At 39.3% G+C, this 22335-nt stretch overlaps 2 protein-coding genes across 2 annotated transcripts; both read right to left on the reverse strand.

The window, feature by feature from the left end:
* Nucleotides 1-985: 985 nt before the first annotated feature.
* On the reverse strand, nt 986-2123 carry LOC116048507 (olfactory receptor 2AT4-like). The gene has a single exon (XM_031297653.1). It carries the CDS (start codon nt 1949-1951, stop codon nt 986-988), a length of 966 nt encoding a protein of 321 aa, XP_031153513.1. The 5' UTR covers nt 1952-2123.
* Nucleotides 2124-21138: 19015 nt separating this feature from the next.
* Nucleotides 21139-22238, reverse strand: LOC116048506 (olfactory receptor 52E8-like). Its single transcript, XM_031297652.2, has one exon. It carries the CDS (start codon nt 22180-22182, stop codon nt 21214-21216), a length of 969 nt encoding a protein of 322 aa, XP_031153512.1. The 5' UTR covers nt 22183-22238; the 3' UTR covers nt 21139-21213.
* Between the last annotated feature and the right edge of the window lie 97 nt (nt 22239-22335).

A 22335-nucleotide genomic window follows, 5' to 3' on the forward strand; every position in this document is an offset into this window, starting at 1 on the left:
ATGTAGAATGTATAAACTAAGAACCCAGATCATGCTATTACTGCCTTCAGAGAAGAGGAGCCACTGCTTAGAATATATTTTTAAACATTAAATGACAGACATAATAATGCCATAATCATATTTTTATTGAGTTGGTAGCACAAGACAAAGATACAAAAAGTCAAGTGATTAGCAACTTTTACAACAAAGGATAGGCCCTCATGCAATTTTAATCACTAGCTCAAACATGGTTTAAAATTATCTGGGCATTAATAACTAAAGTTATCTTCATTAAACAACAAAAAGCTAAGTCATTCTCAAATTTGTGTATACACATTGAAACACTATTTTTAGCAGTGATCAGTAAATGTATTAATTTTATAGTGCGTAGTTTCTGTCTCCCCCATGAGGAATTCTAAGTAATGACAACAAAACGTCGCTGCATCCACATGATACCATCTTCTAAACATAGCTATACTGAGAAATACAGAGAGTTGTGTGGAGCTGATAGTCTTATTTAGCTTCTTAGCAACTCATTTGGCAATGGCTGAATGTAACAGACGTTCATTAATATCAAAAAGTTACGCACTAAAGCTTTAAGGGTAGTGTACCAACAGCAAAAATGGGTAAAGATCATATTTTTAAATCTCATATTTTGCCAATCAAGCCTAGCATCAGGGAGATGCTTTTCAGTGCTTGTAATGAGAATAAAATACCAAAAACTGTAAACAATACAACATGGCTCTTACAAGTGCATTAGATGGAACTTGACATTAGATAGCAATATGCCATGTTTCCTGCGCACTAAAGATGCAGATAAGTAAAAGAAGACCAATACAGAAATTTGGAGAAATGAATGACTGAGGGAAAGCAACAATTAAATGTGGAGATTAAAAGTGTAAAGCCCAAAATGTGAAGGTGGGATTTGTCTTTAATGTCCCAAACGTGTCTGGAACAGATAAATCCTGCTGGTGGTGTGTATCATGCCTCATCTGTCAACTTCACATTAATATGAAAGTTTTATCTTTATTCCAATTTTAGTTTTCTTCAGCCTCTTCATCAACATCTGCTTAATGTCTTGAGTCTTGAAACAATATATGATCGGATTAACAGCAGCAGGAAAAATACTGTACAACAGTATTAATAAAATACGAACATCTAAACTGAAGGAAAATCCAACAGTATTAGCTACATAAACAAAACACCTGGGAAGGTAAAAAAGACAAGTGATAAATATTTGGGGGGTACAAGTTAATAATGTTTTTTTGCGGCCTGAAGCATTGGACATTTTCAAAATAACCACAATGATGGAAACATAGGAAAACAAGATTATTGCAAGAGGAAGCAAGAGACAAAACATGGCCACACAGAGACTAGTGACCTGTACAATTTTAACATTCTCACCACATGCCTGACTTGTTATAGATATGTGGTCACAGTAGCACTGAGCAATAACATTTGATTTACAGAAAGGTAAAGTTAGGGTATGGAGTACAACAGCTACCATCAAAGGCAGAGGTATAAACCAAGCAAAACCACAGAGCACTGATATGATGTTGTTTGTGATTAGAGCAGGGTAACGCAGTGGAATACATATTGCAATAAATCGATCAAGAGCCATTACCAACAAGATGAAAGAAGTAACTGATCCTAAATAGTGAACAAAGAACATCTGTGTAAAGCATGCATAAAATGAAATAATGCTATCACCCAACCAATACTGTGATATGATCTTTGGGAGAGTCACAGTGCCAAATGTTAAGTCATTCAGTGCCAGGTGACAAAAGACCAGATATGTTGGTTTTTGCAGGGACTTCTCATAGACAACAAATGCTAAAATAAAAATATTTCCTATTGCAATAGCTAGGTAGACGAAAAAAAGCAGGGCTGACACAGGTCCATAATATTGTGGTAAAAGACCAGGGAATCCAAGGATGAGGAAGCTTCTCATGGTTGTAAAATTGGTGATCATAATTTCAGTTTACAATAAGAATCTATCAGAACCAAGACATGAAATAAAGACCTGCAAGGCAAATGCACTGATTAGACCTTTAGAATATTAATTGCAGAATATACCACCAACATACCATATCATTTAACAGAGATACCCAACCCCCTACTATTAAAAAGGATGCCCTGCAGTATATCTGAAAATCACTTATGCCAAAAAGTATATCTAATGACTCTGATGCTCTCCCATGTCTAAATATGGCTCTTCCTTTTGAGATTGGAGTTCAGTCTCCAAACCCATTACAATTTCTGGAAGCCAGGTTATATCAGCCTTTTATCAAGTTTGACCTGGCCTATCCTCAAAGGATCATAATGTGAATCAAAGAGTCAACATGTTTGTTTTCTTCTTTCAATAAGTTCAACTTGAGAAACACATTGGAACAATGCAGACACACTACTGTAACTTCTGGTCTTCTACTTTTTTGAGGGGAGAAAAGAGATAAAAATAAAATCAGTGTTGAGAAAAAAATAAGAAAACAAATTAGACCAATACAGTGGCTTGCATAAGTTTACACACCCATGATAAAGTTGACTAAAAAGAGGCATAAAAAATCATCTTTTGGAAATTGATCTTAATGCCTTATTTAAAAAAAAATAGGAAAAATCCAACCTTTAAGGACACCAATTTTCTTTGTGAATAATTAATGTATCATAAATAAATAAATGTTCTTCCAATACAGAGGCATAAGTATACACACTCCTATGTTAAATTCCCATAGAGGCAGGCAGATTTGTATTTTTAAAGGCCAGTTATTTCATGAATCCAGGATACTATGCATCCTGATAAAGTTCCCTTGGCCTTTGGAATTAAAATAGCCCCACATCATCACATACCCTTCACCATACCTAGAGATTGGCATGGATTTATTTCAGTTAGCCTAATAGCTGGTTTGATTTGCATTGAGAGATGATTTTACACATTAAAAAAAAGTGAACACTCAAAAATATGATATGGCAATAAATCGGAATTGAGAATTAAGGCCTGCAGTCTGAACGTAGCCAAAACACGGACAACACCCAAAACAAACTAAGCTCTCAAAGTTCTAACTCTAGACTAACCTCCTATTTCTATTTTGAAGTTGTGAAAATTTGCTTTGCTAAAGCAACACACCTGTTGCTGTAATTCCAGCTTGTCATAGACATTATTGTGCACTTGACACTGAAAGTGGAACCTTTTTTAATTTAAATTAAAAAATGAACACAATTTGATGCTAAGCTTTCAATTTATTTTACCAATGACTGGTGATTTCTTATATCCTTATTCAACTGTTGCTCATGTATCGTCTCTTTTAATTGTTAGTCTGGTTAAACCATTGTACAGCTTTTTGTTCTCCATGTACAAAACATTTCTCAAAAAAATGTTAATCAAAATAACGTCTGTTTGTAAAGAAGACTTTCTACAACCTAAAAGCCTTCTGACCATATTCTAAATTACAGTAAATGGGCAGCTACTTATGTAATGGACAATGTAATGGCTAACATTTGAGTACTTTGTCATTTTGATAAAGATAAAACAATGAAAAGTGAAGTGGAATATACCTATACTCAATTTACTACAATGCATATTGCCACTATTTTAGCCCGAACGTGGGTGCCATGTAAAAACATTGACCTTAAAAAAAGATGTGTCCTCTTATCAAAACTGCGACTGAAATAGTATTTTATCTTTAACAACAAAACAAATTAAAGATTAAAGTAAGGCTTGTTTACTGTTAAGGCCATATGGTTAAATTAAAACAAATGTATTTAAAATGTACTAACAATAACTTATAACAACAATTTATTTTCCAGTCATTTGCTGTTAAAGAAGAAACACTACATGGCAGTACCCAGAGCTCCGCATTTAACTTCCTGTAAATCTCCACTGGATGACTCGCTTCAGAAGGGTTGAAAATCAGCAAATTTCTTTAGCACTTAGCTTAGCGCAAACATAAACAACACTGGTTTGGCCGGGCCATCCTCGCCAGCTTCACCCTCCCATCAAAACTCGTCAGCACTGGTTTCAGAAAACCAAGATGGCGACTGCCAAATTGGCAAACTTTAGGCATCAAAATGGCAGTTCACAAACCAATGGGTGACGTCACTGCCATCGGCATCGCCAGTTAATTTTTCAGGGGCTTCATCCTCGAATGTTTTTACTGTAGCCCCGAATGTATTTGAAATGTAGACAACACAAAGTTTAGGTGCTCAATAATAATGATTTTGTTTGAAGTTCACGTGACGTTTACAGTCTATGGTTCACGCTCTAACACACAGAGCTCTGAACCAGACCCGTCAGTTGATTTGTGTCAACTCTCTCTGTAAATCTAGAGATGAGATGATCTGTGCAGCTTCAGGTAATTATAATGAACGCGCTATGCTGTGGGCATGCTGCGGCAGACATGTCGCGCTGCGTCCATGTGCCATGTATTTTTGTCGTACTTTAGGTTTTCCACCTCTGATGTAAATTTTCTTAAACTTTGTCTCATTCAGAGACTTTGAGAGTCTCAAACGGGGCTCTGTGTCTGTCAGATGGTCTGAGATATACCATATCATCTGAGCAATTGTAGCGGAGTTAATAATTCCACTTGCCATTAAAAAGTAACTTTTCATTTGGCTAGTAGTTCCCATATGAGACAGGCTTTTTATGTAACATGAGCGCCATCTATTGGTGCTATTCTGCAGACTTTAGGGTAAATTCCTACACACTTATCACCAGTCTGCTGTAGCCTGTTTCATGGTAAGTCGCATACATTGAGCTCCACTGTTATAGTTAGGTAAATGTGTTTGTTGTGATAATGTTATGTAGTATATGATGTGCATGTAGTATATCCACACGGGAGGTCTCAAATTTTATATTAGAGGCCAGTTTTGTTTTGTTTCTTTTGTTTTAGCTTAAATGAAAAAGCTTGCCACGTTGTGCTAGCTTGCTAGTCTGGTTAGCCTAGCTTGATAACCTAACTTTTATGATACAACCGTAGCAACAGTAAACTGATAGTTTCTATTTTCATTTTAGCTAACTGGAGCTCTTTATGGTGACAAATGTGATTGTGAGACACTATTCTACTGTTTACCAGGTACAGTTGTCTATTGATATGATAGCCAACGAAGAGCAACGGATTCGTCTGTAACACAACACAACGCTAGAGAGAGAGAGTACACATCCGTTACAAATGGTGCCGTGACCCGTTCTTCTCCGCATGTGGTTGCTGTTTCGCGAGGGAACCCTGCCATTCCACCTTGTGAATGCCAGCGCGACGACGGAGCAGTGAGTTGCCTTGAGTGGCGCAGGACGGACTGATTAATGAGATTAGCGTGATTTAAGGATGAGGATTATGATGATACTGGTCGGTTTGTATATACTGTTTATTTTCGTGTAATCAGCCTACATATTGATGTGATTTTTATTTTCTCCTGAGAGAGTGTATTGCATTTCAAGTAAGTTTAAAAAAAAAAAAAAGAAAAAGGGGGCTATTCTTGTATTTTCCACTTTTGAAGGGACTTGAGTGCTGAAAAGTGAGTAGCCTATTTTGACGATTTTGAGATATAAATTTTTTCATATACAATTTCTATTGTGGTATTGTCGCTATTCTTCCATTTGAACATTTTGTGGGATACTGACATTTGCATTACGTTGACAATGGATGAGTTAAACTTATCTGGTATTGGTAGGGGTCAGAGATTGTGGCTTGAGCCACTGCTGCGGACCGTATGCGGTCAAAAAGGGGCGGAAATTATGACATCTACCCCGTATCATGCTGGTGTGAATCAGACTGACTGTGATGGCGCCTATGCCACTACAGATATTCAGACAGGTGGCCAGCCTGCTTTTCCTGTGGGTCAGGAAGCCGAACATGTTTCAGTGCATGTTCTTGGTGATTTAGTGAAACAGATTGGAACCAGCATTGGACAGAACATTGTCTCATGTCTTAAGTCCATCCCAGCTGGTGATGTGAGTGTAGCTCATTCTAGCATTGCTGATCTCGCTAAAGTTAATCTAACTTTCAGTCACCATAGCTATGATACGCAACCATTCAGGGGTGATAAAACAGATAAACTTTCCATCTCAGAATGGGAAGAGGCTGTTAAAGTGTATCTGAAAAAGAGAGATGTAAAGTTATGTGATCAGGCAGAGGAAGTGTTAAGCAAGCTACAAAGTAGAGCACGAGATGTAGTGAAGGTAGGACTGCGTAACAAGCCTAGTCTGGACTTAAAGTCAGGTCCCCAGCCCATTTTCGACATACTCAAACAACACTTTAGCGACTCAGTGACTTCTTTTATGCCTCTGGCTGACTTTTATGACACAAAACCCTTTCCCACTGAGAGTGCTGTTGACTACTGGATTCGGCTCAACAAAGCCGTTGACACTGCTGCTGAGAGACTAGAGAGACAAGGCAAGACTCTCGATAACTCTTCTGGTGAAGTGGCAGTCATGTTTGTCACTCACTGTCCCGATCCTCAGTTGTCCTTGGTCTTAAGCAGTAAGCCACTTGAAGAGTGGACTGCCGATGATGTTCAAGTGAGACTGGATGAACACCACCAGAAGAAGCGTCTGCAACAGAGGCAATGTGCTATGCGCCCAATCAATAGCTTGCCTTCTGCTCAGGCTGAAGAGGCTCTGTGTAGCCACGTTCAGACCGCAGTAACTCCTCCTGCCCCTGCTCTTCAACCTGCTGTGGCTGGTAAGCCGTTGACAAGTGAGGGACGCTCCCTTGAACACGTTATCACTCTCCTCGAGCGCTTGCTTCAGCGGGAGTCTTCTCCACGTTCCAGGCAGCCTAGGTCTGCTAGCCACACCAGGGCTCGGGGCCCATGTGCCGTTTGTGGCCGCGACGATCATGACACTGTGTCCCACTGCCGAAATGAACGTCTCTGCTTCCACTGCCATGCTGCTGGACACCGAGCAGTCAATTGTTCAACCCCGTCTGCTTCTGACTCACCTGCTGCCCAAGCTGGTGCCCCTACTCAGCAGGGAAACTAGCTGGCCTGCACGAGGAGGGGATGAGTGGAGGGCCAGTTGCCATATCCCCATGCGATGATGTTGACATTGAGTCTGTGTATTCTCAGTTTTGTGCTTCAGCAAGCGATGATTCAACCTTGATATTTCAAAACACACAGAGACTGACCGCAACAGATGACCTCTTCTACACCGATGTATTGATTCAGGACACAGTAGAGCTACGTGCTATGCTGGATAGCGGCTCAATGGCTTGTTCTCTGAGTTCGCGCTCACTTCCAATGTTGGAGGAAGCCGGTGTTATATCTCTTGATTCTATCTCTCCAACTTCGGTCGTTCTGATTGGCTGTGGGGGGCTGAAGACTAACCCTGTGGGTGTCTGCGAGCTTCAGATGAAAGTCTTTGATTGCCACTTTTCAGTGCCCACACTTATTGTGGATGGCCAAGGTGACGATTTGATTCTGGGAAGTAATGTGATAAAGCACCTCATTCGTACGATGAAGTTGGCCGAAGGTTCCTGGGGGAAAGTATCTCTCCCACATCAGTCATCTGGAGAGGAGGAAACACTGCTGCAGTTGTTCGCCACTGTGGAAAAATGGAGGGGCGATGAGATGCCTAGTAAAGTGGACACTGTTAAACTGAAACACGCTGTGACTTTAGAGCCCATGAAAGAACATTTAGTGTGGGGCCGGCTCCCCAGCCACACATGTCTCTCCGCTGGCAGTACGGTAGTTGTGGAGCCAAGTGAATCACGAACAGTGCCACGGACATTCATGGTAGGACGCATTGTGACACCACTGTGGGGCGACGGATGGGTTCCTGTGAGAGTTATTAACCCTTCCCATAAGCCTGTGACCCTAAGGCGCAACTGCAAGATTGCTGACGTTTCTCCCTGTGTAGCACTTGAGGACTTTGACAACAACTGCCTGTACGTGAACAACCAGACTGACTCCGTAAAATGTAATGTAACCAGGACTGTTCAACCGACTGACACCGGTAGCGAGAAGAGCTTGACTGTTGACTCTGAACGTTCCATGCCCAGATCTACTAGAACAGTTCTTCATGATTTGGGTCTGCAGGACATTGACATTGACTCGACTCACCTGTCTCCATTCTGGAAAGCAAAACTGGTTGATCTGCTAGCCAAGTACGAATCCATATTCTCCCGCCACAGCTTGGACTGCGGAAAGGCTGAAGGGTTTGTTCATCGCATCCGTCTGAGTGATAGCAGACCCTTTTGGCTGCCGTATCATCGTCTGTCTCCCTCCCACTATGGAAAGCTCCGGACCGCTTTGAATGAAATGGAGGAGCGGAATATCATAAGAAAATCCACAAGTGAGTATGCATCACCACTTGTCCTAGCTTGGAAGAAGAATGGTGATCTGCGGCTTTGCACGGATTTTCGCTGGCTAAATGCCCGCACCATCAAAGATGCACGCCCCCTACCTCACCAGGCTGACGCTTTGGCTGCTCTTGGAGGGAATGCATTCTTTTCGACCATGGATTTGACGTCTGGCTTCTACAATGTGGAAGTTCATGAGGAGGACAAAAAGTTCACGGCGTTCACCTCACCATTCGGGCTGTTTGAATACAACAGGCTCCCTCAGGGATTGTGTAACAGCCCCGCCACGTTTATGAGGATGATGATGGCCATCTTTGGAGATCAAAACTTCTTGAGCCTCCTTTGCTATTTGGATGACATCCTTGTGTTTGCCCCTAACGAACAGCTAGCGCTGCAAAGACTGGAGATGGTATTTGAGAGATTGAGGGTGCACCACCTGAAGTTAGCGCCCAAAAAGTGCCACCTCATGCGGTCATCTGTGAAGTTCTTGGGCTATTTTGTGAGCAAAGATGGCATCTCCACTGACCCGGAGAAGGTCAGATCCATTGTTGACCTGTGTGAGAGGGATCTGATGGACGAGAGCAACAACATCCCATCTCCTTCCAAGATAAGATCATTCCTTGGTATGGTTGGGTTTTACCAGCAGTTTTTCGAGGGCTACTCCAGCATCAGCAAGCCACGATACAGTAAGGGAAAAAGGATTCAACTGGAGGTCAGCCGACCGCTTCACTTGCTGACGTACAAGGCCAGACTTTTTCCTGTGACTTACCTCCTGACCTGGAGGAGATTGTTGACAGATCAGATCATACAGCGGCCTGTGACTTACCTGTTGACGCACCGGACCACACAGTTTCACTTGACTTACCTGTTGGTACTGACTGTCCTGCAGACCAGACTGACTTGAGACCCCTTGTTCCCATGCCACCACCTGATTTACAGTCTTCAGTTGCAGGTTCTGTAGTCAGATCTAGATCACTCATCTCTGCTAGTGATGGGATACTTGGGGTGAGAACTAGATATGGGAGGGTTGTTAGGCCTGTTATAAGACTTATTCAAAACATGCACCAGAAAGTCCTTACTGGGCTTTAATGTTTTTGCATTTTGTCATTTTGTGAACTTTAAAAGTGGCATATTATTTTTATTTTTTTCTCTGGGAACCACCTTTGTATGGTGTGATGCATTAGAGAGTGTGTGTCTAAGTGGGTTTTAATTGTACTGTGTACATCGTGTGATATCTGGTGGCTTTACATGTATATGGGCATGTTTTCCTACGAGTGTTGGAAGGATTTGCAAACCTTTCACATTCTAATTCTTCAGGAATGGTCATTGACTGGAATACTTGGTATCTGTGATCTGAACAGTACTGTAAAATTGTCATTGTATGTAGTTGTTTGTACCTGATACGTTTTGCTTCATGGTGTTCTCACAACATATGCTTATATTTTTTTTTTTTTGTTTTTTTGTTTTTACCTTGACCGTTTGTTTTGAAGTGGAGATCAGTAGGGGGGAATGTAGCGGAGTTAATAATTCCACTTGCCATTAAAAGGTAACTTTTCATTTGGCTAGTAGTTCCCATATGAGACAGGCTTTTTATGTAACATGAGCGCCATCTATTGGTGCTATTCTGCAGACTTTAGGGTAAATTCCTACACACTTATCACCAGTCTGCTGTAGCCTGTTTCATGGTAAGTCGCATACATTGAGCTCCACTGTTATAGTTAGGTAAATGTGTTTGTTGTGATAATGTTATGTAGTATATGATGTGCATGTAGTATATCCACACGGGAGGTCTCAAATTTTATATTAGAGGCCAGTTTTGTTTTGTTTCTTTTGTTTTAGCTTAAATGAAAAAGCTTGCCACGTTGTGCTAGCTTGCTAGTCTGGTTAGCCTAGCTTGATAACCTAACTTTTATGATACAACCGTAGCAACAGTAAACTGATAGTTTCTATTTTCATTTTAGCTAACTGGAGCTCTTTATGGTGACAAATGTGATTGTGAGACACTATTCTACTGTTTACCAGGTACAGTTGTCTATTTTTGTGATTCCACACTGGTATTTTGTTAATATCATGTATCAAATAGACACTATTCTACTGTTTACCAGAATAAACGGCTGTGATAGCCAACGAAGAGCGACGGATTCGTCTGTAACACAACACAACGCTAGAGAGAGAGAGTACACATCCGTTACACAATCACGTTATATACAGCAGACTATAGGGCAGGTGGATTTTTCCTGAAATATTAGACTCAATATTAGACTTTATTCTTGTAATATATCTTTATTTTTCTCAAAATATCATGACTCCTACAAATCTCAGAGAACACAGATGGGATGAGTTATATTTTGAATGTGCAAACAGTTCTGAACATTAGCAAAAATCTTGCTGAAACAATAATAATTAAATTGAATTGAATTGAATAAAAATTCACCAGAATGCAGGAAATTAATTTGTTTGATGCTCAAAACTTTCAGGGGGAGGAGCCCAGACCCCCCACATCATCAAGTATGGCTTTGGGTTTCCAGACCAGGTGTGATAAGGCCAAATGTTTGTGCCATCTAACCAACATCTAAAACTGGGCAGTTGAAATGGACATACGTTGGCTATTAACAAGCTGGGCAAACCAATCGCCATTTTGCATTGCATTTAGTTTATTTAAATGGGTCTGGGCTAAGCCCTGAACCTCCTCAAAGCCTAGAACCGCCCCTGGTCACTACTGCTATGTCCACTAATTTACAGTCTATGTGTATAACCTATTCTTAAGTGAATTATCCTAAACAAACTGAGCAGTTGTTGTTCTGTTTGATGTATGGACAATTCTCCTAAAAACTCATTTGTTAAGAAAATAATCCACCTTGTTCATCCTCTCACGAACCTTAGCCTAACTCAGAACCCTCTTTTCCCCAACCCCTTTTCCCAACCCGTTCTCATTCCGAACTCATAAAATAAGGACGTTTGGACAGTGGCTCTCAACATCTGATGCTATGAAAAAGGCGTCTTTCAGCGTGTTTGTGTAACGCACCGGGGAGAGCAGCAGTTAGATAGGATTTAGCGAGTAGTATGTAAGGGCGAATTTCCACGTAAGGAGGTTGGTTGGGGGGGATGGATGGGTCAAACACAGGACCTTCACCCAGGAGAGCAGGGTTCACGTCCCGCTTGTCATGCTTGCTGTGGTCGTTTTTTTCTTTCCTACCGCGTGTCACAGAACCGTACTCCCACCCATGACCCTTTCCTAAACATAACTGCGTCAAAAGGGACGGCAATAGTCCGGACCAAGCGTGTTTACTTAAAGCGCTAAAGGGACGGCAATAGTCCCGACCAAGTGCGTTAACTTAAGGCGCTAAAAGAGACTTTTAGCGTCAATAAGAACGACAAAGGCACCTGACCAAGCGTCCAGATTTTACGAGATGGGTGTGAGAACGTGTTGCTTTTCCCATGGTCTTAGTTTGTTCAAAATTGCATGCAATTGAAGGAACAATTTGGTGCAAAATGACACCTCTGATAAGAACATTTACTTGTTCAGGTGAGATGAATATTTTGAATGTATTCTGGAGAGTTCAGGACTGTGTAGTAATAAGACCAATTGGCAGTTATTTAGGGCGTTTTCACACATACCTCATTTGGTCCGGACCAAATGAGGTATGTGTGAAAACGCCCTTAGTGTGCTTGCACAACTGTAGTGTGAAACCAAAACTTACCGGATCAAATGTATACAATGTAACAAAAACATGAACCTTGGTCCGGACCTTGGTTCGTACTTTCATGTGTGAAAACGCCCTAAAACACTTTACACCGTTCAGCGTTAGCTGTCAGCATTTTAACCGTTTTTAATCCAGCTACTAGCTAGCGGTAGGCTAACGTTAGCTGCTGTTGAGTATAGTGTTAACTAGCTAGCGGTAGGCTAACGTTAGCTGCTGTTGAGTATAGTGTTAACTAGCTAGCGGTAGGCTAACGTTAGCTGCTGTCGAGTATAGTGTTAACTAGCTAGCGGTAGACTAACGTTAGCTGCTGTTGAGTATAGTGTTAACTAGCGTCACGTGCAGCGGTGTTTGTGTATCATCTGTTTCAGAGCACCAGAGAGAAGAGCAGACATATCAGTGGCACCAGATTTCGGTAGCCAAGGTTGGCAGGAAGAAGATTTTTACAAGTAAATGTTCCAATCAATGATCCAGGCAGCACATTCTGGTCTCCCGCCTTCATTTTACAGTCCAATGATGGCTAGAACGGCTGGAATGGATTAATCTGCGTTATTTTTTTTAACGCGTTATTTTTTCTCAGATTAATTAATCGAAATTAACGCGTTATTTTGATAGCCCTAAATAATATATTCGGTCTAAAAATTGTTTTTCAAAAAAGTCATTAATTTAAAAAAAATAATGCAGTCTGATGTTAAATCAAAATCAAACAAAGTTCCATACATAACTATGCTCATGTTTTTTTCCCTTTATTCTCTTGCTATTAACATTCCACAACCACAAAATTGGAAAATTGCATTTTTAAATAATGATACATGGAAAATAAATTATAAATGCTCATCTTTGTAAATAGTTTGTTTTCTGTGTTTTATAACAGTAGACTACAAGTGTAAACAAATGCAAATTTGTCAAAAACACCATTATGCTGTATTTCTAAACACTGGAATGTAAGGTTTTTTATATAACACATTTCTGCAACAAGGGAAATCAAAGGGCTTAACATAAAACAGTATTTTTTTCATTATTGGTATTATTGTTGCATATTTTACAGACCCAGAATGGTATGTATGTCACTTACGGAGGTTCCTGCAGAGTTTCTAAAAGTTATTACGGTGCATAACTTACTCGAACAAAGCTGAGCAACGCATTGTTGCTGGTGACAACACCACTGATTAAATATGTACATTGAAGCGATATTGGCGTCAATTTTAAAGACCTGCTGATCGCTTAGCAGCCAATCAGAGACAGAGTAGATGCGGGACTTCTGGCACGCCCGCAGCCCGCAGGCCAATGATAAGAACTTCCAGCGAGTCCCTCGCTCTGCATCGGCTCTTCCACTCGGTGAAAACCTTGATAGCAAAGGCAGTTGCCTTTTTCGTGTTTGGTTCAAGGGCCCGTCTTTAATTGTACGCAGCTCCTCATCTGTCAGATCTCGGAAACGGGTACCCTGGCTCTTGTCTTTTTCTGTTGTCATTCCGTCGTCCTCGTCGCTCTTTAACCAGTCCTCAAATGTCTTCCCTACTCCAAATATATTAACATTGACAATTAATTTGTCCATTTTTAAAACACTGTAGGCTAACGTTTAGAACTACGGCGAATAACGTTAGCTCAACTGTAGCTATTAGTTTCTATAGCAACCACACAAGGCTGCATCTGATCACTAATGTTAGTTTAATAACGTAGTTGCTACATTGTATTTCGCTTGCGAAACTATGTATCGACTGACCCTCCGATAGATTTCTGACACATTTTAGAAACTTTTTTATCAAGGTTTATTTTTAGAATGGACCTCATGTTTGAAATTTCTGTGATAGAAAAAAAATACAAGCGGCGTATTGATCTGCTATTTGATGACGCTGTGCTCAGTCAGCGGGCAACCTTCCGGGTTAATGCCCTCCTCCCAGCCAATCAGAATCAAGCATTCTTAAACGAAGTAGAATAAACAGTGTTCATTAAGATAATGAAAATCGTGTTAAAAAAGAGAACATTGAAGTAGCCTACTTAACGGACGTGCGAAATGATAACCTCCTTTGCAGGAGTTAATACAATTAAATGAAAGTACAGCTTTACAAAAATCTAAAAACTGTCATGACAACAAACTATGCAAACCTCAGTAACGTTAGATGCTACAAGCTGCCACACGGTGTCAAGAGTCATTGTTTTTCTGCAGCATAGATGTCATGAGTCAGTAGGCATATTATTAAGGTAGATGCTATTATCACTCAAATCCATATATTACATCCATGGTTAGCACCCATGTGTCAGTAGTCAACAATGCTATATAACTAGCTGTGTTGCCTAAACCTAACCAAACTACGAAAATATTAAGTCAGCTAAGTGTAAAATAGGTTTCTCATGGGATACAAAACCATGTCATGAAAAAATGTAAACAGGATTATTATTTGTAATTTATTAAGAATCCCACATATATTATTATCCAACTCTCTAGCAAGTAATAATGTAGTCATAATGGTTGCCGTAAGTTATTTTGAACCATTCAAATAGTGCTTCTAGACTACAATTTCACCCTCAGCTACGATAAACTGTCATGGCTGTTTTTCTTAAAGTGCCCATATTATGAAAAAAACACTTTTTCTGGGATTTAGGGTGTTCTTTTGTGTCTCTGGTGCTTCCACACACATACAAACTTTGAAAAAAATCCACCCATGCTGTTTAGAGTGAGATACAGTTTCTGAATGTGTCCTGTCTTCAGTCTCTGGGTGAGCTGTTCAAAATCGGCACGGCTTGTGACGTTACAAGCCGAAACGAGCAGGCTAACCGCAACCATTAGCTCGTAGCGTTAGCATGCTAACGCTAATGCTAACGCTAGCATGCTAACGCTAGCATGCTACCTCGTTCTCAATAGCAAAGCACTGCTACAACACACACAAGTTCACCATAATCTACAAAAGAACTACTTACATGTGCGTCTCCCAGCTAATCCTGCCTTGTAACTGACCGAAGTTGTAGAAACAGCCTTTCTTTTACTGTCTATGGAGCTAGCTAGCTGACATGATCTACATCTGAGCTACTGGGCATGTGCAGTGCAATCAAAGATAGTACAGAAGAAGAAGAAGAAAAGAGGTCTCACTCTGTAGCTAAAACAGAGACCAGGAGAAAAGAGGATCTGCAGCAGTGAGAGAGAGCACTGCAGTACAACAAAAATATGGTGTTTTTTGAAAATTAAACCATGTAAACCTATTCTGGTACAACCTTAAAATACAATTATGAACATGAAAATGAGCATAATATGGCTGCTTTAAGGTGTAATCTTTTCTTCTGTAGGAATTGGTGACGGCCCACACTCTGGAGCGTTTACATTCTCGCCTTAGCCAAGCTCTTCTACGCCAGACACTCGATTTGGATTACTTGTCTTTTGTTATAACTCAAGAGGTGGTCTTTGTTAGTGTCTTGGGAAACAATGTCCTAATCCCTCATGATATCATTGAAGCACTTACAGAACTACACAACCAACTAGAGTTGTGCAACCAGCAACAACCAGAAGCGGCACATGTGGAATTAACTAATGGGCGTCCAAGACTCATAATATCAGAAGACCGCCTTTGCCATCTTCTTGAACTTGGATACTCTGTTCCTGGGGTAGCCAGATTAATGGGAGTATCCCGTGCCACACTATTTCGAAGGATGAAAGACCTCAATCTGTCTGTTAAGGGACTACACAGTAACTTCACAGATGAAGAGCTTGATGCTAAAGTATCTGAGTTAAAGTCAAATATGCCCAATGCTGGGTACTGCATGGTGAGAAGGAATCTAAAGGCAATGGGACACAGAGTCCAATGGGATAGAATCCGTGCATCCATGCACAGAGTGGACACAGTGGGCATTTTGTCGAGGCTGACCCAAATGGGATGTGTGGTTCGGCGCACTTATACATTGCCCTGCCCCAAATATATGGTACACATTGACACCTGTCACAAACTTGTCAGGTACATGCCAGTTACTTTTTTCAGCATTGCAGTTGCATTTGTGGCTGGTGGAGGCTAGCTGGTAGCATTTAACAATCCCTTGACAGTGTCTCTAATGTCATGGCAGACAAACTATCAAAAGCAGAGAGTGAAAACATCATCCCCAACAACTAAAATGTATAGTACATCAGTCTCGTTTAGTCTCTTTTGGTCTGTCTGTCTGTTTCTCTCTCTCCCTCTCTTGCTCTCTCTCTCCAGTTTCGCCTACCTAATTACTTTTTTGGAATACCTATAGTATCTGCCTAATCTATTTAATCTTCTATTTGTACCATAATTTATTCTTGTCTGAAAGGGTTTTATGTTAAAATGTTAACTTTGTTAGTACTCCACTTGCATTTACCTTTTATCTGTTTTTTGTGTGTTGAATTGTACATTTTATACTTATGTATCTTGTTTATCATGTTTGTATTTTGTTTTCTGTCAGCACTGGGAAAGTGTTAATTCAAAATGTGTCTGAATAATCCTATAATGGATGGGCCGTAAGTAAGCGGCCAGACACGAAAATAAACCATTCATTCATATATCCTTTCTACAAAACTTAACTAAGAGATGCTCAAAACTTTATTTTTATATTTTATTTAAATAATTACTAATTTAAAAGAAAATTACACTGATGGGCAGAGAGGACATTTTTCTCAGAAGCAAAGGGGGCTAAGTTTTAAGGTTTGCATTACTGAGTGTGTTTGCATGGACATGAAGAACCTGTTTATGAGGCTTATCTAGATTATGATCATAATTGGGATATGGTGTTCACATTATCACAGAGAAACTAGGTAATTCATATTCCCTGCACACACACACACACACACACACACACACACACACACACACACACACACACACACACACACACACACACACACACGATGTACGGAGCTGTTCCTGAAAGGAGCCAGGCTGCGCTGCTCTTAGAACACTGTCCTCCACACTACCACTACATAGTACAGGGTATCATGTATGAATATACGCAACCTAATTACCAAAGAAAGACATGTTTCTTCATCGTTCCAAAAGTGAGGCTCTCTTGCTGCCGCAATTGTTTGTAATTCTGTTACGTCACTTGGCTGAAGCCCACCTACGCAGATAGTCATGGGCGCCCAATAACCATTTAAGGTGTATACACGCAGCAATATCCCAGTGTTTTATCCCAGCAATAAAACACATAAATGGTCATAAATGAATTATACATGTAAATGCAGTAAAGGTAATTATGGGTCAGAATTCTTACATTCTAAATCAATATAATTTGTAATACATTCACTGTTTAGTTAGAAAATCAAGTAAGAACATACAAATATATACTGTTCAGTATTACTCAAATTGGCTTGGGCTACATCTATAGGATAATGCAAATACTAGAAATCAAATGCAACATCCTAACTGAATTCATATTTGCAATTCGTATCATTTATTTTATAAAGAAGAAGAAGACATCCTTTCAAACTAAAATTCTTTACATTTGAGTAATTTTAAAATGTCTCAAGGGGGCTTTTTGCTGTCATGAATACACTTTGTGTGAGTGGTTTTGGTAAATAGACAAGTATTTTGTCAACTGTACAACAATAAAGTTGTGAACTTCCTTTGTCCCTGAAATATTGTTAAAAACATTTCTTTCTGTGTTTTTGTTAATCAGTATTGAAAGGCTTTGGAGAGATGTAAGGGATGGAGTCACATCATTGTACTATACAGTTTTACACACCCTGGAGGAGGGGGGGCTGCTTGATCTCAGCAGCTGTCTGGATCTCTTCTGCTGTTTTCCTGCCCCGTTTGCAAGCTATTGGACACATTTCGAGAGACCTGGAACAACCACCCCATCAGAACAGAACAGAATATGACCCCAAACCAACTTTGGGAAATGGGTCAGGAGCTGTATCCTATCACTGACCCAGAGATCTTGGAGGTAAGGCTGTTGTGTAATTAAATCCCACTTTGCAATTGAAATGTTAACAAAAATGTAACTTCTGAACAAACATAATTGGCATTGACCAATAACCGTGCTCACATGGTTGATGTTCTGTGGCCATGGTATAATACATTTGTTATGCAATGCACAAAAAATAACTTTCCACGTGGAAAATAAATACATATTTGTGGACTATATAGCTAAATTACTACTACTGTAGGAGTAATTGTTTATTAATTTACTTTTTTGTTTTTGTTTTAGATTGGCATTCCTGAAATTGACTGGGAGGAGAGTGGGCATGCTGTTGATAGAGATGCTGGAGTGATCATCCCCATAGTGGATAGCCCTCTCACAGGGCAACAGATGGAAGACCTGAAATGCTATTGACCCAATGGGTCCCTCAGAGTCATTTGGGTTTGAGATCTACTAGAATGTGCGCCAGTATGTCTCAACTGTACTTGGTAACGGATGACAGGTATTAGAGAAACAGTAAAGTGAATACGATGTGATATCTCAGGAACGCCTTGAGCTAAATTCTTCAAATTTGACATAAACATTCAGTTGGATTCTTGGATTAACTAATTTGACGTCAAAGGTCAAGGTCACTGACACATTTATTGCCCTAACTCAAGAATTCAGAATCTTATCATGACAATTTATAAGATAAAATGAAGTGATAAAAAGGTCAAAGACCAACTTCACTGTGGCATCATAATGTTGTGCAAAAATGCTTTTCTGGGCATTATTCAAAACCATAACTAAGAAACCGAGGAGGGGATTGTAACCATATTTCACATTTGCTAAGATACTGAATTGGTGACCTTAATCTTGGGTGCCCACATGAAACTGTGGTGGCTGTATAGATCTTATGTGCTGCCAGGTTTAACATGTGTATGAAGCATTTACGTTTTAAGCACTGTGAGATGTTCATGTTTTTACTCTTCTACTTTTGTCCAAATTGAAGTTTAAGAAACATGTTTGTTCAAAAACATGGGATTTTAGAAAAGGTGAAAGACTGTAACGGTTATATTGATTGTACTTTGTGGTCAGTATTTAATTAACATGCAGATAAAGTACAGATACTTGGAAATTGTACTTTAAATTACTTGATTCCATCTCCATGTAAAGGAATCACATGGGCCGATTTCCAAACATTAAAAACTTGTGTTACAAGTATCATACATCATATATAGTACATATAGCCTATGTATTATATTATATTATATTCTTTTTACCATTTTATTTTCTTATAAAATTGTCCCGTCAGTTCAGTTTTAAAATGCATGACAGAAAGAGTGGCAAGCAGGATAAATCATCAATATACACCCAGCATCTCTTGCAGAGATGTCTTTGTGTGCACAATTTTACAGTCTGTGTGCCAGAGATGTATGGCTGTTGTCCAGTCGGGTCATTCTCCATCTCGTATGCAGGTTGACCTGCAATGACATGACGTTTATTTTTTGTAGCTAACTACTTATGCACAATTCACTGACATTACAGTATTAATGAGACCAGATAAATGTTTACCCGTTTATGCTGCCCTCCCTTGGTGTCTTTACTAGTGTGGCTAGTAAGCATGGCTAACAATGCACGGATATAAGGGCTACTTTATATCAGAGGCTCTCTTTTTTTCAGCCCAAAACCATAAAATGGTGAATATAAAGAGAGTATATTTGTTAGAGAACGCTGTCTATATAGCCTATTAATGATTTAAAAGTTGAAATATCCGTTGAACCTGCATTGCTTTGTAAAATAAATAAACTTCCCCGAACCCACTTTGGAGAGACTGAGAATCACTGCTTTAGAACAGAAAATCAGCAGATTTAGCATCAAGCTCTGATCTGGAAGATTTTTATTTAAATATGTCTGTTCTGTCACTTTTATGTCTGTTCTGTCACTTTCACTGAAGGAGGTAAAACTACTGAAATTGAACATTAAGGATAAGGTAAGGTCCATTGTAATATTTGTATATTTGCAGTATGAACTGTGAGTCTGGCGTGACATCTCCCGAAAAAGAATGCTGTATTTATTTTATTTTAGTTATTTATTATGTATAGCCTACAAAAATGAAATTGCACACAATAATGAGTGAGTAAAATGTGAGTTAAATTGATAATCATAGACTTCAGATTATAGAAATGGAATGAGATTAGTAGGCCTAGATATGCTTCCGACTGCTGAACACCAGCACAATTCCATTGTTTTCACTCAAATAGAAATTTCAATCAAGCTGGACTGAACAAACAAAACTGTAGCTTACCTGTAAATGCTGAGAGACGGGGAAACATAAACGGAGACGAAATGGCGGAATCGCTCCGTTTTTTGGCCGCTCCGGGAAACTATTCCCATTAATAACGTAATCTGATCACTATATAAACCACATATGAATCTCTCGATGTCATAGTCATGGTTTACCTCTACAGTCACGAACTTTTACATTAGTCTCTATTATTTTGTAGCAAAATTACTTATTCAGATCAGATGTTCAAAAACGTAAACGTGCATGGTTTGAAATAAAACAAATCTACCTGCATTTCTTTTATTTGAATATTTGTTTGCAAAAGTTAAAATGAAGCAATGCCTTCTGGGAATTTCAAGACAGCTAGCATTAGCGCTAATACTGCTAGCATGTTAGCGACACATCTGAGCCAGCACACCAGGGAGAAAGACAGGACAGTGAGGAATATGAGGAAGAGGAAGAACAAAACGAGCAAGAGGAGGATGAAGAGATAGACATGGATAACGAATCTATGGAACTAACCAACACAGAACAACAAGCCTGCTGTGGGTCTGTGTAGGTACAGTAAGTGTGGCTACTTCAGAATATTATATTATTATGGAGCGGCTGGCTCTGATGATTTATTCATTTTTTTTTTATATGTCTATGTTTTGGTGCAGTTGTTTATAGCATGGGAGTTTGCGTTCACCATTACTGGGGCTATCAAAACTGCATGTTCTTTCGTGCGTCAAAAGTTCTATCTGCGCCTCACCACAAAATGAACAATAAAAGTAACCAATCAGACAACAATCCAATACATACGAAGAAATGCATGAAACACAATCAGTAAAAGTAAAACAAAAGTAAGACACAATGGTATTTTATGTATTACGTTTTAGTTGTAGAAACAGTTAATTTAGTACAGAAATTTGCTCAGGTCTTTGTCAGAAAATGTAAACAAATGCATTCTAATTGATTTAGCAGAACTCTGAAATAAACAAGTAAGCCTTCCACCATAAAGAGAACATGTAGCATAAGCTTTTGATATCAAATACTCTAGAGTGAAAGTGGTGTAGATGGACACACTTTATTTTATTTGTTATTTGATATACATAGATATGGTAAGAATCATATTTAGACACTATGCATTATTATGAAGCTTCATTCCAACTTTAGCATTTTTCAATCTCTTCATCAAAATATCTTTGATATATTTTGTTTTGAAGCAATATATGATTGGATTAACAGCACAAGGAAGAAGACTGTACAACAATATCAATAAAATGCGGATGTCCAAACTGAAAGAGAATCCTATATAATTAGCTAGGTAAACAAAACATCTTGGCATGTAATAAAGGCAACAAATGACTAACTGTGGTGTACAAGTTGATAAGGTTTTGGATCGTCCTTCTGCGTTTCCTATTCTAAAAACAACTACAAAGATGGAAATAAAGGAAAAAAGTATAAATGAAAGTGGAAGCAAGAGACTAAACATTGCAAGGCCGACAGCAACAGTCTGAACATATTTAACATCTTCACCACATCCCAGTTTTGTAACTGAAGTATGGTCACAATAACATTGCACAATTATGTTAGAATTACAATAAGGCAAGGTTAGGGCATGATATATAACTGCCATCATCCTAAGAAATGTACCAATCCATGACAATCCGCAAGCCATAGATACAGTGTTGTTTGTAAGCAGAACAGGATATTTTAATGGAAAACAAACTGCAATAAAACGATCAAGGGACATAATAAGGAGAAGGAGAGATTGAATTGCTCCCAAGGAATGAACAAAATACATCTGCGTGAAGCAGGCACCAAAAGATATTATCTTGTCATCCCTCCAATATCTGGATATCATTTTTGGTAAGGTCACTGTCCCAAATAACAAATCATTCATTGCCATATGAAAGAAGATCAGATATGTTGGCTTATGAAGATACCTCTCAACTCCAACAAAAACTAAAATAAAAATATTTCCAACAACAATAGCCATGTAGGTAAAGAAAAGAAGAGTAGATACAAGTCCATAATACCTTGGGTCAAGTCCTGGGAATCCAAGTATTATGAAGTCTTTGATTGCTGTTATGTTCGTAATAATCATAATTTATGTTAAAATGTTGTGAAAAATTCTCTCTAAAAAAAAAGTTTGCGAGTTTGTTGTAGGTATATCATTCAAATAGTACTGTAGTATTTATGATATAGCTCTTTCTATCTATTTTCTAGTTATTTTCTATCGACTGTGAGGTTGAGGCAA

This window comes from Sander lucioperca, chromosome 5 (assembly GCF_008315115.2).
Source record: "Sander lucioperca isolate FBNREF2018 chromosome 5, SLUC_FBN_1.2, whole genome shotgun sequence".
In the NCBI taxonomy this organism is placed as follows: Eukaryota; Metazoa; Chordata; class Actinopteri; order Perciformes; family Percidae; genus Sander; species Sander lucioperca.

Coding starts and splice junctions, on each gene's coding strand:
- LOC116048507 (XM_031297653.1), bottom strand. CDS start 1,951: ATGATCACCAATTTTACAACCATGAGAAGCTTCCTCATCCTTGGATTC.
- LOC116048506 (XM_031297652.2), bottom strand. CDS start 22,182: ATGATTATTACGAACATAACAGCAATCAAAGACTTCATAATACTTGGA.